This window comes from Phyllobates terribilis, unplaced genomic scaffold (genome assembly GCF_046119375.1).
Source record: "Phyllobates terribilis strain yellow unplaced genomic scaffold, ASM4611937v1 Scaffold_2__4_contigs__length_985480577, whole genome shotgun sequence".
Taxonomy (NCBI): Eukaryota; Metazoa; Chordata; class Amphibia; order Anura; family Dendrobatidae; genus Phyllobates; species Phyllobates terribilis.
Genome location: NW_027362762.1, coordinates 739,880,734 through 739,894,803, shown reverse-complemented (window position 1 = coordinate 739,894,803; position 14,070 = coordinate 739,880,734). Strand labels below are relative to the sequence as shown.

Here is a 14,070-nt window from a genome sequence, read left to right as displayed (position 1 = left end):
ACTCTTTTAATAATTCTTTTCACTCCTCTGTCTGAAATATTGCAGGGAGCATCTGGTCGTGGCCTGTTTATGGTGAAATTATGTTCTTTCCACTTCTGGATTATGGCCCCTGATAGCACTCACTGGAAGCTTCAGTAGTTTAGAAATTCTTCAGTAACCAATGCCATCAGTATATTTTGCAACAATAAGGTTGCGAAGGTCTTGAGACAACTCACTGGTTTTACCCATCATGAGATACTTCTTGTGTGGCACCTAGGTAATGAGACACCTTTTTATAGGCCATCAGTTGAACCAGCTGCTCTTATTTTTCACTTAGTGGCAGGATTGCTTTCTAATTCCTGATAGATTTCAGCTAGTGTCATGACTTTCCATGGCTTTTGTCCCTCTCTTTCTTCATGTTTTCAATACTTTTTCCTGCGTCATTTCTCATTATTACACAACTTAATTTATGGACATCTATGGTTTGATTGCTTTGCCTGTGAAGATTGGATGGGTTCTTACAGATATCAGGTGAGAATTTCATGTCAATACCACCTTTAGAAAACTGGTGACGTGTTCAATACTTATTTCACCCGCTGTATCTTTAGTCAAGATTTCTGATGTGGTTTCCATTGAAATATGCTTGTGCCATTGCATATCAGGTGATCACATCAGATCTTCATCCAGATTTCCACAATTGTTCCAAACCCCTTCCTGTCCCCAGTAAATAATAGACTATTACTATATAGACATATATCTCCCTCCTCACTGAGAAGATCTTACCCTCTCAAAGGTAAATACTGCCCTATGCTAAGCCCTGTGATTAACGAATGGGATTTTTGCAAACAATATGGAAAATATAAGTCAGGTTACAACTAGTGATGAGCGAGCATGCTCGCTACTGCTCGGTGCTCGCCTGAGCGTCTCACTGCTCGAGATGCTTGGCGCTCGCTGAGTATTTTCGGGTTGCTCGGGCGGGAACTCGGGTCCCCTCCCTCCATGTTTGGCGCTCTTTAGAGAGCCAATGAACATGCAGAGATTGCCTGCCACTCACTGTAATGCCGTAGCCATGTTGGTTGTGGGCATTACAGTGATTGCCTAGCCGCACAGCGTCATCAGATCTATATCAGACCTGGCGCCGCCATGCTCGTCACAGTCACTCCGGATCAGACAGTGTAGGGAGAGGTGTTGCTGAGCTAGGGAGAGATTTGATTGTGTATTAGGTAGTGTAGGGAGAAAAAACGTACATTACACATATCCATCTTAACAAACAGTCCTTCTTGTCAGAAAATACTGCCATTTCTGGCCTCCATTAAAAATTTCCTTTAGTGTGTCAGTGAAGCAATTCACACCAGTTTGCTGTTCAAACTACTTACCTACAGGCCAGGTATTTAAAACTCTGTTTTCTCCATCACACGGATCACATATAAGTTCGCTCCAAACTCAGTTATTTGTAGTAAGCGTGGAAGATACTGTTCTCCATTTAAAATGGGCAAGGCACGTGGCAAGAGACGGGGAACTGGACGTGATGGTAATGCTGCATGCAGAGGCCGAGGACAAGGATGTGGGCAAGCCGAACATTGTGCCACAACAAACACCCACATCTTTTCGCCTGACCTTCCTATCCCAATTTCTAGGGGACCGCAGCACACCACTATTAAACCCAGAGCAGTGTCAAAAGGTTGTTGGTTGGATAGCGGATAATGCTTCCAGTCACTTAGCCACCACCACCACCAACCTGTCTTTCACACGGTCAAGTCTCAGTAGCCGTGAGTCTGGACTGCATATTCCTCACCCTGATCCTCCTTCTTCCCACCATGCCGAGTACCCAGAGACAACTGATCCCACACTTGGACACTCTGAAGAGCTGTTCACTTTTCCATTTATAGATTCGGGCCTCTCGCCCGGTCCACTTGAAGCGGGGCAAGAGGAGATCGCGTGTAGCGATGCCCAAATATTTGAGCAGCCACGGTCACACGAAGATGACAGTGGGAAAGTGTCACAAGAGGTGGACGATGATGAGATACAATTGCCAGAAAGTCAGGAGGAGGACCAGGGTGCGGAAGTGGAACACGAGGTGGTGGATGATATAGTAGATGACCCAACCTGGCAGGAGGACATGCAGAGTGAGGACAGAGGGAGGGAGGCCGAGCACCCCAACAGGCAGACAGTAGGCAGGCAACCGTTCCCCGTAACACCAACACGAAGGAAGTTGCCAGTACAACTGTTAGGTCTTCCCGAGTCTGGTTGTTTTTTAAAGACTCTGCCGATAACCCCAAAAAGGCCATTTGCACCACCTGTCAGGCCAGCATCAACAGGGGTGGCAAAACTAGCAGCCTGACCACCACCAGCATGATCAGGCACATGGCAGCAAAGCACCCGACTTTGTGGGCCGAACCCCAGGGTCCAGGATCAGTGTCTGCTGGTGGCACCATTGCTTCTTCCACTGTTGTGGATGCAAGCCAATCCCCTGTCCATGGTGCATGCGAAGACGCCTCCTTCCCTGCACCTGTCGCTGCACACTCTCAAGTAGCAGCATCAGGAAGCAAGTCCATGTCCTTGTCCCAGCGCAGAGTTCAGTTGTCCATACCCCAGTCCTTGGAACACAAGCACAAATATGTAGCCAACGCCCCACAGGCCACACTACTAAATTCTCACATTTCACGACTGCTTGCGCTCGAAATGTTGCCTTTTAGGCTCGTGGAGACGGAAGCATTCCGCAACCTGATGGCAGCGGCCGTCCCTTGGTACTCAGTCCCCAGCCGCCACTATTTGTTCCAGTGTGCCGTCCCCGCATTACACAAACACGTGTCCCAAAACATTAGCCGTGCTCTCAACAACGCAGTTACCGGTAAAGTCCACCTAACCACGGACACGTGGACAAGTGCTTGTGGGCAGGGACGGTACATCTCACTGACTTCACACTGGGTTAACATAGTGGAAGCCGGGACCCAGTCGGACCTTGGGACGGAACACGTCCTCCCGACGCCAAGGATTGCGGGCCCTAGGTCAATCAGGGTTGCCCTCATGGTCTACAGCTCCTGCACCTCATCCTCCTCAGCCTCCTCCTCCTCTTCAGCCTCCATCTCCGAAATGACCTCATCAGTCACAAGCTGGAAGCACTGCAGCACTGCCTCGGCCAAGCGGTAACAGACTGTGCTGAAGCTAATATGCTCAGGTGAAAAACCGCACAATGCTGAAGAGTTGTGGACAGCTCTGAAAGAGAAGGCAGATCTGTGGCTCACACCGCTGAACCTACAGCCAGGCATGGTCGTATGTGACAATGGCCGGAGCCTGGTGGCAGCTCTGAGGCGAGGCGAGCTCACACACGTACCATGCCTGGCCCATGTGCTTAACCTCGTGGTTCAGCGGTTTCTCAAATCCTAGCCAGAGCTGCCGGATCTGCTTGTTAAAGTACGCCGCCTGTGTGCCCATTTTAGAAAGTCAGCTACAGCTTCCGCCACCCTTGCAGTGTTTCAGCAGCGTTTGCAGCTCCGGCTCACAGACTGGTGTGTGATGTCCCCACGCGTTGGAACTCTGCACTGCAGATGTTGGGAAGGATTTGTGAGCAGAAGAGGGCAGTTGTTGAGTACCAGCATCAACAAGGCTGTCGGTATTCAGTTCAGTGGAAACGATGAAGGCTAGCACTCAACAAAATGCAAAGGCACGGTGCTAGTGAAGGGAGCCAGTGGTTCCGTCAGTAAAAAAACGTAAAAATCACTGCACACGAAGAGAGGTATGGTATGCTTTAGGTGAAACTTTATTTAAAGGGTGATGCTTGAGGCGACTAGTGGACGTTTCGGCCAACACTGTGGCCTTGATCACAATGTCGCAAGTGGATAAACGCATCCGGGAAAAAAGGAGAAGTATTTCCAGTCAAGAAGAAGTGAGGGGCATTTCTTAGATAAGGAAACCAATCCGGTAGGAGGTATCTGGGTATAGACACGGATGGAGTATGCCCGTCAGTTAGAAAAGTGCTGGTTTCAGGGTGTCCTGGAGCCAAGGACCGCGTCTCCTGGGAAATTATAAGTGGCGGACAGAAAAATATGGTCTGGTGCCGTGCTGCAGTTGGCTCGGTCCTGTGTGCCACGTGTATGGGATATATTTTGCGAGATAGTGTAGGAGGCGATAATGGCCAGCCCTATAGATTAAGGTCTCAGCAGGTGCGGTGCTCCAGAGAAGCCTGTACAGGGATCCGTGTGGATTTAAACGTGATCCCTTAAATGTTCTGAACCTGTCATTGGAGGTTCCGGTGGAGGATGCTGTAGGCAAGCCTGTCAGGGCACAAGTGTATTCAGTTCAGACTCCACACATAAGACCTCAGGAGTGGACATGGATGTCAGACATATGTACCATCCTCCAAAACTTTGAGGACTCCTCCAAGATGGTGAGCGGCGATGACGCCATAATTAGCGTCACCATCCCGCTTCTCTGTCTTCTGAAACGCTCTCTGCTCACAATCAAAGAGGATGATTACCCATCCAAGCCTCATCTCATCCCAACGTGGATTGGGTGATAATGAGGAAGAGGAGGAGGAGGAGGAAGGACAGAAGCTAGTTTCATGCACTATAGACGGTAGTACCTGCACAGCTGTCATACCATCTGTTCAGCGTGGATGGCCAGAGGACAGAGAGGAGGAGGAGGAGAGCATGGTCAGTCATCCTCTTGGTGAGGACATGGAAGTCTTGCTTGTTAGTAGTCGGGCACGCATGGCTGAGTTTATGTTAGGCTGCCTTTCCCATGACCCTCGCGTTCTCAAAATTTTGGGTGACCGTCATTACTGATTGGTGACACTTCTAGACCCACGCTACAAGGAGAACTTTATATCTCTTATTCCTGAGGCGGACAGGTCTACAAAAATGGGGCTGTACCAGAAGGCCCTTGTTGCGAGACTATTAAAAAAATTCCCATCTGAAAACGCTGGCGGCAGAGGGCACACTTCGTTGGACAACCAAGGAGTACAGGGGAGAGAGACATAACTTCAATCCAGCAGAGGCAGGGGAACACTGTCAAAGTTCTGGGAGAGTTTTCTCAGCCCCTCCCATCGCACAGGCCCTGAGGCGTGGGGTATTCTGACAAGGAGTGCAAAGTTTGGGAAGATGCTGAGGGAGTACCTTGCTGACCGTACCAACATCCTCCGTGATTCCTCTGTGCCTTATAATTATTGGGTTTACAAGCTGGATACGTGGAATGAACTGGCTCTCTATGCCTTGGAGGTCCTGGCCTGCCCTGCCGCCAGCGTTTTATCTGAGCGGGTTTTTAGTGCCGCTGGTGGAATTATAACTGATAAGCACATTCACCTGTCAACTGAAAATGCTGACAGGCTGACTCTTATAAAAATGAACAAGGGCTGGATTGGGCCAGACTTCTCACCACCACAGAATGATAGCAGCGTAACATAAACTCAAATCCAGTGTCTTTTCTCGGGAGGTGTATTCTCATGCACCTTTTCACACCCACACATGGGTATACGCTTCCTGATTTTGGCTATTTGCTCTTGTCCTCCTCCTTCTCCTCATCCTCCACCACCATATCACCAGGGTGGCCGTGGTCCGTGATGCAACACCCACATAATTTTTTTAAAGGGTGTTTATGATGCCCGTAAAAAAAATTTTTATACAGTATGTTCATGTATACCCCTCAGGGGTAAATGTTTGTCAGCCCATACACTTAGTGCATGAGCATTACAAGTATAGGAGGCCCGCTCCTTTCTAATGGGTACTTTTTTTTATGAGGCCCTCCTCCACGTCTTTTCCAAGGGTCATTGAAGTGCCTCCAAATTTTTGGCGGCCCTTGCATTCACTGCATAGGCCAACACTATGGGAGACTCTCTCCTTTCTAATGGGAATTTGTCATTACTGTGGCCCTGCGCTATGTGTCTTTAAATTATTAGTGGGGTTTTTCCCAAATTTTGGCAGCCCTTGCCGTCACAGCATGGGCATTACCACTATAGGAGACCCGCTCCTTTATAATGGGAACATTTTTTTTACTGAGACCCTCCTCTATGTCTCTTCAAAGGGGTATTGGGTTGCGTCCAAATTTTTGGCAGCCCTTGCAGTCACTGGATACGCAATAACAGTATAGGAGACCCACTTGTTAATAATGGGAACAACCAAGCATAGCCAGCTGATGGCTCTCTAACAATAGCGAGGGCCGACTGCTGGCCTTTTAAGAATAGTAAGGGCCGTCTGATGGCCCTATAAAAATAGGCTTTATGACTTTCAGAGTCCCTCCATCATAAATAAAACAGGATGTGTCTGATGATTTGTCACACACCACATTGCCAGATAAGGTTGTAAAATATTAAAATTACATTTCCCGGTGAATGCATTTGTCTTAAAAAATAACGTAAAAAAAACAAAACAATAGGATCTTTCTTTAGCATAAAAAACAGTGTCACCAATTTAATCTCAATGTAATCACATTGTTCAGCTCATGCACCTCCTCCTCCATCTCCGAAATGACTACATCAGTCACAATCTGACAGCACTGCAGCACTGCCTTGGCCAAGCGGCAACAGGCTGTGCTGAAGATAACATGCTTAATGCTTAATTGACAAACTGCCCAGCGCTGCCAAGTTGTTGAAAGCTGTAACACAGCAGCCTGATCTGTGGCTCTCATCGCTGAACATACGTACAGCCAGGCATGGTCGTGTGTGACAATGGGCGGAACCTGGTGACGGAGAAATGACAGCCGGGGTAGATACAGTTTCTCTCTATGCCAGTCCTTTCACCGAGCTAAATACAACTCTCAGCAAAAAAAGTTGTGGATTGGCTCCGTACCGTCCCTGGCCACATTCACCTGTCTACATGTTTGTGGTTAGGCGGTCCTTCCCAGTAAGTGCACTGGGGAGGGCACGGGTAATGTTGTGGGACCCGTGCTTGTGGAAGGCGGAGGCGATACTGGGAAATATAGTGGCAGCTGGGGACCGAGTATGGACACCCGGCCGCCGCCGGCATGTAGTTGTGGAAAGCTTCCGCCTCCACGAGCTTAAAAGGCCATATTTTAAGTGCAAAGAGCTGCCCAGAAATCTGGCAGTTTAGTGTTGCGGCCTGTGGGTGTTTGGGTAGCTGGTTGCATACTTGCACTTGCATTCCAAGTGACAGAAAACTAAGCAGATGGTGACCTCTATCATCATCATGGCCTCACCTCGGCACTATGAACTCTCCTGAAGGAGAAGCCAGGGCCCGCCAGAGGAGTATCCGGTTCTCTGGTGGGCCTGTCCAACCCTGCCGAAAAGCAGCCCTGGCTAAGAAAAGTGTGGGGGAAGGTTCCCGGACACTCTATGGCTGCTTTTTTAATGTGAATCGGCCATGCTTATGCATGTTATTTCTCAAAATGCATTACAAATCAGGCCATTGTCCAACTCTGTATTCAAGAAATTAAATGCGCAAAGAAAGATGTGTGTGTGTCGAAGCACCACCGACAAGTGCGAGTTGATGTTGGACGGGCTGCCATTGCTTCTGCAACAAGCTTAATTACAGGACTTCCTGGGAGAAATTACACGCGGGGTAGATACGGTTTCCCTCGATGCCAGTCCTTTCACCGAGCTAAATACAACTCTCAGCAAAACTCCACTGGGGAGGGCACTGGTAATGTTGTGGGACCCGTGCTTCTGGAAGGCGGAGGCGATACCGAGAAATATAGTGGCGGCTGGGGACCGAGTATGGACACCCAGCTGCCGGCATGAGGTTATGAAAAGCTTCCGCCTCCACGAGCCTAAGAGGCCACATTTCATGTGCAACCAGCTGTCAAAAATTTGGCAGTATAGTATTGCAGCCTGTGGGTGAGTGGGTGGCTGGCTGCATACTTGCGCTTGCATTCCAAGGAAAGGGGTAGGGACAACTGAACGCTTCAGTGGGACAAGGACGTGGATGGTGATTGTTGCAAGTCTGCAATGACAGGTGCTTGGCGGGAGGCATCTTCGCATGCGCCAAGGATCACTTATGATGGGCACACTTTTAGGCAGTGACCTGGGAGTCAGAGATTCTTCCAGAGGTCTTCCCCATGCTGTTCCCATGTCTTTTCAGCACTGTATGCATGTGTCTGATGATGTGTCACACACCACATGGCCAGATAAGGTTGTAAAATGTTAAAATGACATTTCCCGGTGAATGCATTTGTCTTGGTTGAAAGCAATACAAAAGTGCAAAAACGCATCAAAAATGCTACGTGTGAACATAGCCCAAGTTGTGGAGGAGTATTTTTGTTTTTGGTTATTTATTTTGCCTTCTATACAAGTCATTACCCTGGAAAGGATGTTCTGTAATATATTTCCCAGGAAAATCCATTTTGGTTTAGTTTTTGCATGTTTTATTGTGAGTCCGTAAAAGTGGCGTAATACTCTGACCACGTTGTTGACAGCAGTGATCTGGGAGTCAGAGATGCTTCCAGGGGTGTTCCCCATGCTGTTCCTATGTCATTTGAGCACTGTTCCCATCGATTTGGGCAATTTTTAAGCCCTCTGCAGACCGCCGAGGGGAGCCGCCTGAAAAATGCTCGAGTTTCCCATAGACTTACATTGGGCTCGTTGCTCGTGTCGAGCACCCAAGTATTCCAATTTGCTCGACCCGAGCAACGAGTACCCGAGCATTTTAGTGCTCGCTCATCACTAGTTACAACATTCAGTTTAGATTTGTGAGGGTTCGAAATTCATGATGCTGAAGTTTTTTTTCTTTATAATAGCAACCCAAAAAAATAACTCACATGCTAGAGCAAAATAGGAAGTGGCTGGGTAAAATTCTTTTTTGTGTTTCACAAGTAATGTTGTACTAAATTCTTCTTCATCTGTGTCAATGTCTCTATTTCCTCATCCTTCCTGAGTCTACTCTCTATGTCATTAATCAACTTCATACAGTTTTAAAGGGAACCTGACAGCGAATACATGCAGCATGTATAAGACATTGGCTGTATGATCCCAGGTAAAACATACTTTAAAAGTCGCACGGGAAATTAGTTGGAAAAGCGGATTCCAGATGACTTCTTCCAACTCGCTCTTCTTGAGTGACCGGTCTCTCCCTGCATGTGTGTATAGGGAGAGCATATGAAAAGAGATAGTAAGGCACCAGTCACACTATGCAGCTTTCAATTGTCGAGCACTAATCGCTGCACTCTGCATATGAAAGAGTGTTAGCCTGGAAACCACGTAGACAGGGCACTATCCGTGTGCATGCGAGCCAGGTGGTGCAAATTCCATATATAGTGAAACTTGAGCCATAAAAGCTATAGAAATGGAACAGATAATGCACTCACCAACAGTGTTGCTTGATAATAGTCCTGTTTATTCGGGATTACACATGCGGAGGGGTGGTGCAGGTTCTGGGGTGCGGGGGGTAAGAGGACAACAGCCGTTTCGCACGAGTCCTGCACTTCAACGGGTCCACTGTGTATAGGGAGCAACCTGTCAGTCATTGGCAGTGGGCGGGGAGTAGCCTGTCCAACTAGTCTCTCGTGTGGCTTGGTCCCCGGCAGCTTTTAAAGTATGTTTTTCTCTGAAACGCCGCAGCATTTCAGAGTCAAACATACATGGCTGAAATCATACAGCTTGTGTCAGATACATGCTGCCTATGGTTCGGGCAGCAAGTATCAGCTGTCAGGTTCCCTTTAATGCTGAGGGGTTTCATATCAGCATTTCCTATATTTCCCTGTACAATACGTTTTTCCGATTCTGATGCTACCAAAATACATTATGTTCATATCAAGTTGATTCCACCCAAAATTTAGTCATCGTTTCACAATTTTTAAGGTTGCATATGAACATAAATCAGGTTCAACTTATAGCATGTTAATGTAGAGGAAGGCAAAAACCCCATTAGGCAGATTCTAATTGCCCCAGATAAGGGGAAAAGATCCTTTCCCGACTCCAAATACAGTATTCAGACTAGTTCCTTGGATCAACGTCCCATCACTTAATTTAGTACCCATAACCTGAAATATTCTATTTTTCAAGAAAGGCATCCAGACCCTCTTTGTGCTTTTTTAGTCAATGGGGTTGTTCAGCCTTAGGCTACTTTATGTGATGCCAGACTTGTGAATCCTCACAGAACGTGAACTGTGCACTATAAGGAGTCTCCGGTACCGATGCCGGCAGTGGTGGGCGTGTGACCGCAAGTATCCAATTTACGGCCTCACTTAATGCAAGTGCATTGAGCGAGGCCAAACACATCTAGTTAGAATGTGGCCGGAAGTATGCAAATCACATACTTGCGTTCACTTGCAGACCGCCTGCTCCCAACACATGCACCGGAAAATCCTCACAGCGCACAGTAGAGAGATAAAGTGACTGCAGACTAGCAGCCGAAGGCCAGACAACCCATTTACTACACCATCACAACATGTTGTGGCAGAGAGTTCCATAATCTCGCTACTAGACGCACATGATGCTCCCTTGTCACCACTGAAGGCTTCGGTGTAAAAAGATCATTATAGAGATCTCTGTACTGTCCCTTCATATATTTGTACATTGTAATAATATCGCCCCTAAGACTTCGTTTTTTCAAACCGAATAACTCCAAATTTGATAACGTGTCTTGGTATTGCAGTCACATAGTAAATAAAGCTAAATTGATGGCTACATTTCTTCTTCTTATTATTATCTTATTGTCCTTACAAGGATATTGCCGTTGCTCTTTCCATTATGCCAAGATTTACCGCTACGTTGGGTATCACTTGACCCAATTGCCTCTTAGCAATTCAGGACAAAGACTTTTTTTACTTTTAGCTTTAAATGTGCCAATAATGACTAAATCCCAATACCATATTTATTTCTCTTAGCTTTGATCATCGAAACATCATTATACAAGTGTTTACTGAAACCTGTTAAAGATGTGATTTATTCACTACTTCTGGAGATGCACAACAGAGATGGTTCCTTGGCCAAGTTACTAGGAAACCAGAAGAAGATGAAGGCTAGTAGTAGTGAACACAGACCACGTGCGGGACTACCTGGGCCCAGCATTATGGAGAAAATTCAACAGAAGTTGTCCCTCATGCATACGTCCTACTCTCCAGAGAAGAAGAAACTGCTCTTGCTGAAAGTGTGCAAGCTCATCTATGAAGCAATGGAGGCCTCCAGTGGAAAGAAAGGTATGTTAACTGTACCATGAGACTACGAAGAGGAATATTTACTTTTCTGTGTATAAATTTTGGTGATTGTTTTGATAAAATGTCATATTTCTATTTTCTAGAAGCGTTTGGTGCAGATGACTTCTTACCAGTTCTCATCCATGTTTTGTTGGGTTGTGACATAACTTCTGTGCAGCTAGATGTAGAGTACATGATGGAACTTCTGGATCCTGTGCAGCTTCAGGGAGAAGGTATGTTAGATTATGGTGGATGGGTCATTTTCACCAAAAATGGAAGGCTCTTCCACCTATTCTTTATAGAAGTAGATATGACTGTTACTGACATTTTGAAAACTCCCAAGAGCTAATCATTGACTTACATTTCCTTAATCATGGACATGAGACGCTGACATTGATATGATTTGGTTAAACTCTTGTGTCTGTGGCCAAAGCCCAACTGTCTGACTTTAGAGAGATGACTGCTGTTAGCTGATGGATATCTAATGGATATATGTCTATGGTCAGCATTAGGAATTTGTATGTATGGTTTATTACACTAAAGTTGTGGTTTTAAATATAGTGGTACATAAGGTCTCTAATGTGCTTTTGATGGCAACAGAGGTTCTTTTCTGTCAGATTGTGTATGCACCCATCCCAAAATAAATTGTAAAATATGATATCGATCATTGGTCTTGTATGTGGACGAGGTTTTCACTCATAGATACATTGCCCCTGAGCAAGAATATCTCCATACATGTTGCACCTGATGGAGTCTGGATGCTAGCAAACAGATATATCTTCTGTGGACCTCTGTACAGGGTTCATACATACATGATGCTCTACCTTAGGCCAAACTCTTAGGCTACAGCCTCACTATCAGTATTTGGTCAGTATTTCGTCACTATTTTTCCTCAATATTTGTAAGCCAAAACCAGGTGAGGAACAATCAGAGAAAAGGTCTAATAGAAAGACATCACCAATTCCGCATTTTGACCCACTCCTCATTTTGGCGTACAAACACTGAGGGAAAATGCTGACTGAATACTGATCAAAAACTGATAGTGGGGCCATAGCCTGAGTGTATATTACAAGTTCAGTTCATGAGCTAGAGACCTTTCCTTCCCTTCTGCATATTTCTGCTGATATATGGTCAAAACTCCAGAATGTGGTGGTATAAGCATCTTTACAGGGTTTCATTCAGACTAATATGCATTTTTCTGCTTATATGCAATATTGTGAAGGGCGGATTTTACATATAAGGATAATAAAAATGAATGTGTGAATATTTTTGGTTTTCTTTTAACCCCAATTTTTTCTCCCTTTTCTCAGGAGGTTACTATCTGACTACTCTGTTTGGAGCCCTCTATCACATCAGCAGCTTTAACACAGTATCGCGGCAGCTTAGTGCGGAGGCCCAGAACTCTATACGCCAGTGGCAGCGCAGACGGACTATTCACCACAGACATCATTTTCAAAAACCTAGAAAATTTAGCATGGAAACATAAAAAAACACCCTGACCAATAAGTGGCTTCCAGTTCTCATTATCATATTATGTTCAGGTGTTCCAGCTATATCGGAGTATGAATTAAGTGACTAGTACTAAGCTTTGACGCAATTCAAGACCAAGCTAGGAGAAATCTGAATGCAGTTCAGGACATAAACCATTCTGGTCCTAAAAGCCCATGTATTGTTTTTCTTATTTTTTTAACACTTCAAACATTATTTATAAATTGATGCTTATTCTTCAATGCATTACTAAATATTTGCGTAGATATGTCACAGTTATTAATGAACAGCATGATATATACAGCGTGGGTGGAAGGGTGAGTGATCCTGGATTGTCTTTATAAGACTAGCCCTTTACTATAAAGGCAACCCTTTATAAAAAGAAGCTGGCATGGCCAAACAGCTGGTTGTCACGAGTCTGGTTTCACTCCCCCACCAATCTGTTGTTATTACTGGGGAAATTAGCATGAAAATTTGAGGGCCATCCAGCGCTTATGCATGGGTTGACCAAGTTTGACAGACATAGTCAATTAGTAGTGCGCCATTCAAATGTAAATATTTTCCATTTTGACTCACGTTTTTTCTTTTAAAGCCAATATTTCAGCTTAATATACTGCTCTAACTAATGGCAACAAATTCCAGCTAAATAGGTAGGCAAAATGGAATAAAGATATTGTGATGTTCGGCTACTTGAAGTTCTGAAGAAATACACCAGACGGCTGGATTTCGCTTTGAATTCTATTATTGTGTACACAGATTGCATTTGACAATTTTCTTTTATCCTTATGCTTATCGTACATTCATCATTGATGTTCACATTAACACAATATGGGATCCCAGGTTCAATTGGCTACTTATAAATCAACTCTCAGTGTACCTATACCGACTGCCCACAATCGGTGCCTGATGGGTTAATCGTATTTGTTGTAACACTCAGACCATAACAGTGTTCACCCATGCTTATTCTGGTGTACTATAATTTGGACTGTGTACCTTACAATAACTGGTGCAATTGTCATTAGGACATCAGACATTAACCTGTATACAGATGACGTTTTCGTTTTTCAGCTACAGTTGAAATATTTTTGCTACTTCGCAGAGATTGTTCATAGTTACCCAATGCATCTTTCAGGACTTAGTTTTCATCAATTAACGAATTATATAAATGCAATACACTGTGTCCAACAACGTTGTCAGAGGTATTATGCACTCACTTACGGACTCACAATAAAACATACAAAAACGAAACCAAAATGGATTTTCCTGGGAAATATGTTAAGGAACATCCTTTCCAGGGTAATGACTTGTATATAAAGCAAAATAAATAACCAAAAACAAAAATACTCCTCCACACCTTCGGCTATGTTCACACTTAGCGTTTTTGATGCGTTTTTGCATTGCTTTCAACCGTGACAAATGCATTCACCAGGAAATGTCATTTTAACATTTTACAACCTTATCTGGCCATGTGGTGTGTGAGATATCATCAGACATATCCTGTTTGATTTATGAAGGAGGGAC

At 45.2% G+C, this 14,070-nt stretch overlaps 1 protein-coding gene across 4 annotated transcripts in view; it reads left to right on the top strand.

Annotated features, from left to right (window-relative positions):
* The window catches only part of LOC141252959 (ras and Rab interactor 3-like), a 49,337-nt gene extending 36,093 nt beyond the window's left edge, over positions 1 to 13,244 (top strand). For all 4 annotated transcript variants that reach the window (XM_073670714.1, XM_073670715.1, XM_073670713.1 and 1 more), the window contains 3 exons: positions 10,753 to 11,064; positions 11,166 to 11,294; positions 12,372 to 13,244. In XM_073670714.1, coding sequence (XP_073526815.1) covers positions 10,753 to 11,064; positions 11,166 to 11,294; positions 12,372 to 12,547 — 617 coding nt within the window. In that variant the 3' untranslated portion in view covers positions 12,548 to 13,244. The remainder of the gene's footprint in view (positions 1 to 10,752; positions 11,065 to 11,165; positions 11,295 to 12,371) is intronic.
* The last annotated feature ends 826 nt before the right edge of the window (positions 13,245 to 14,070 follow it).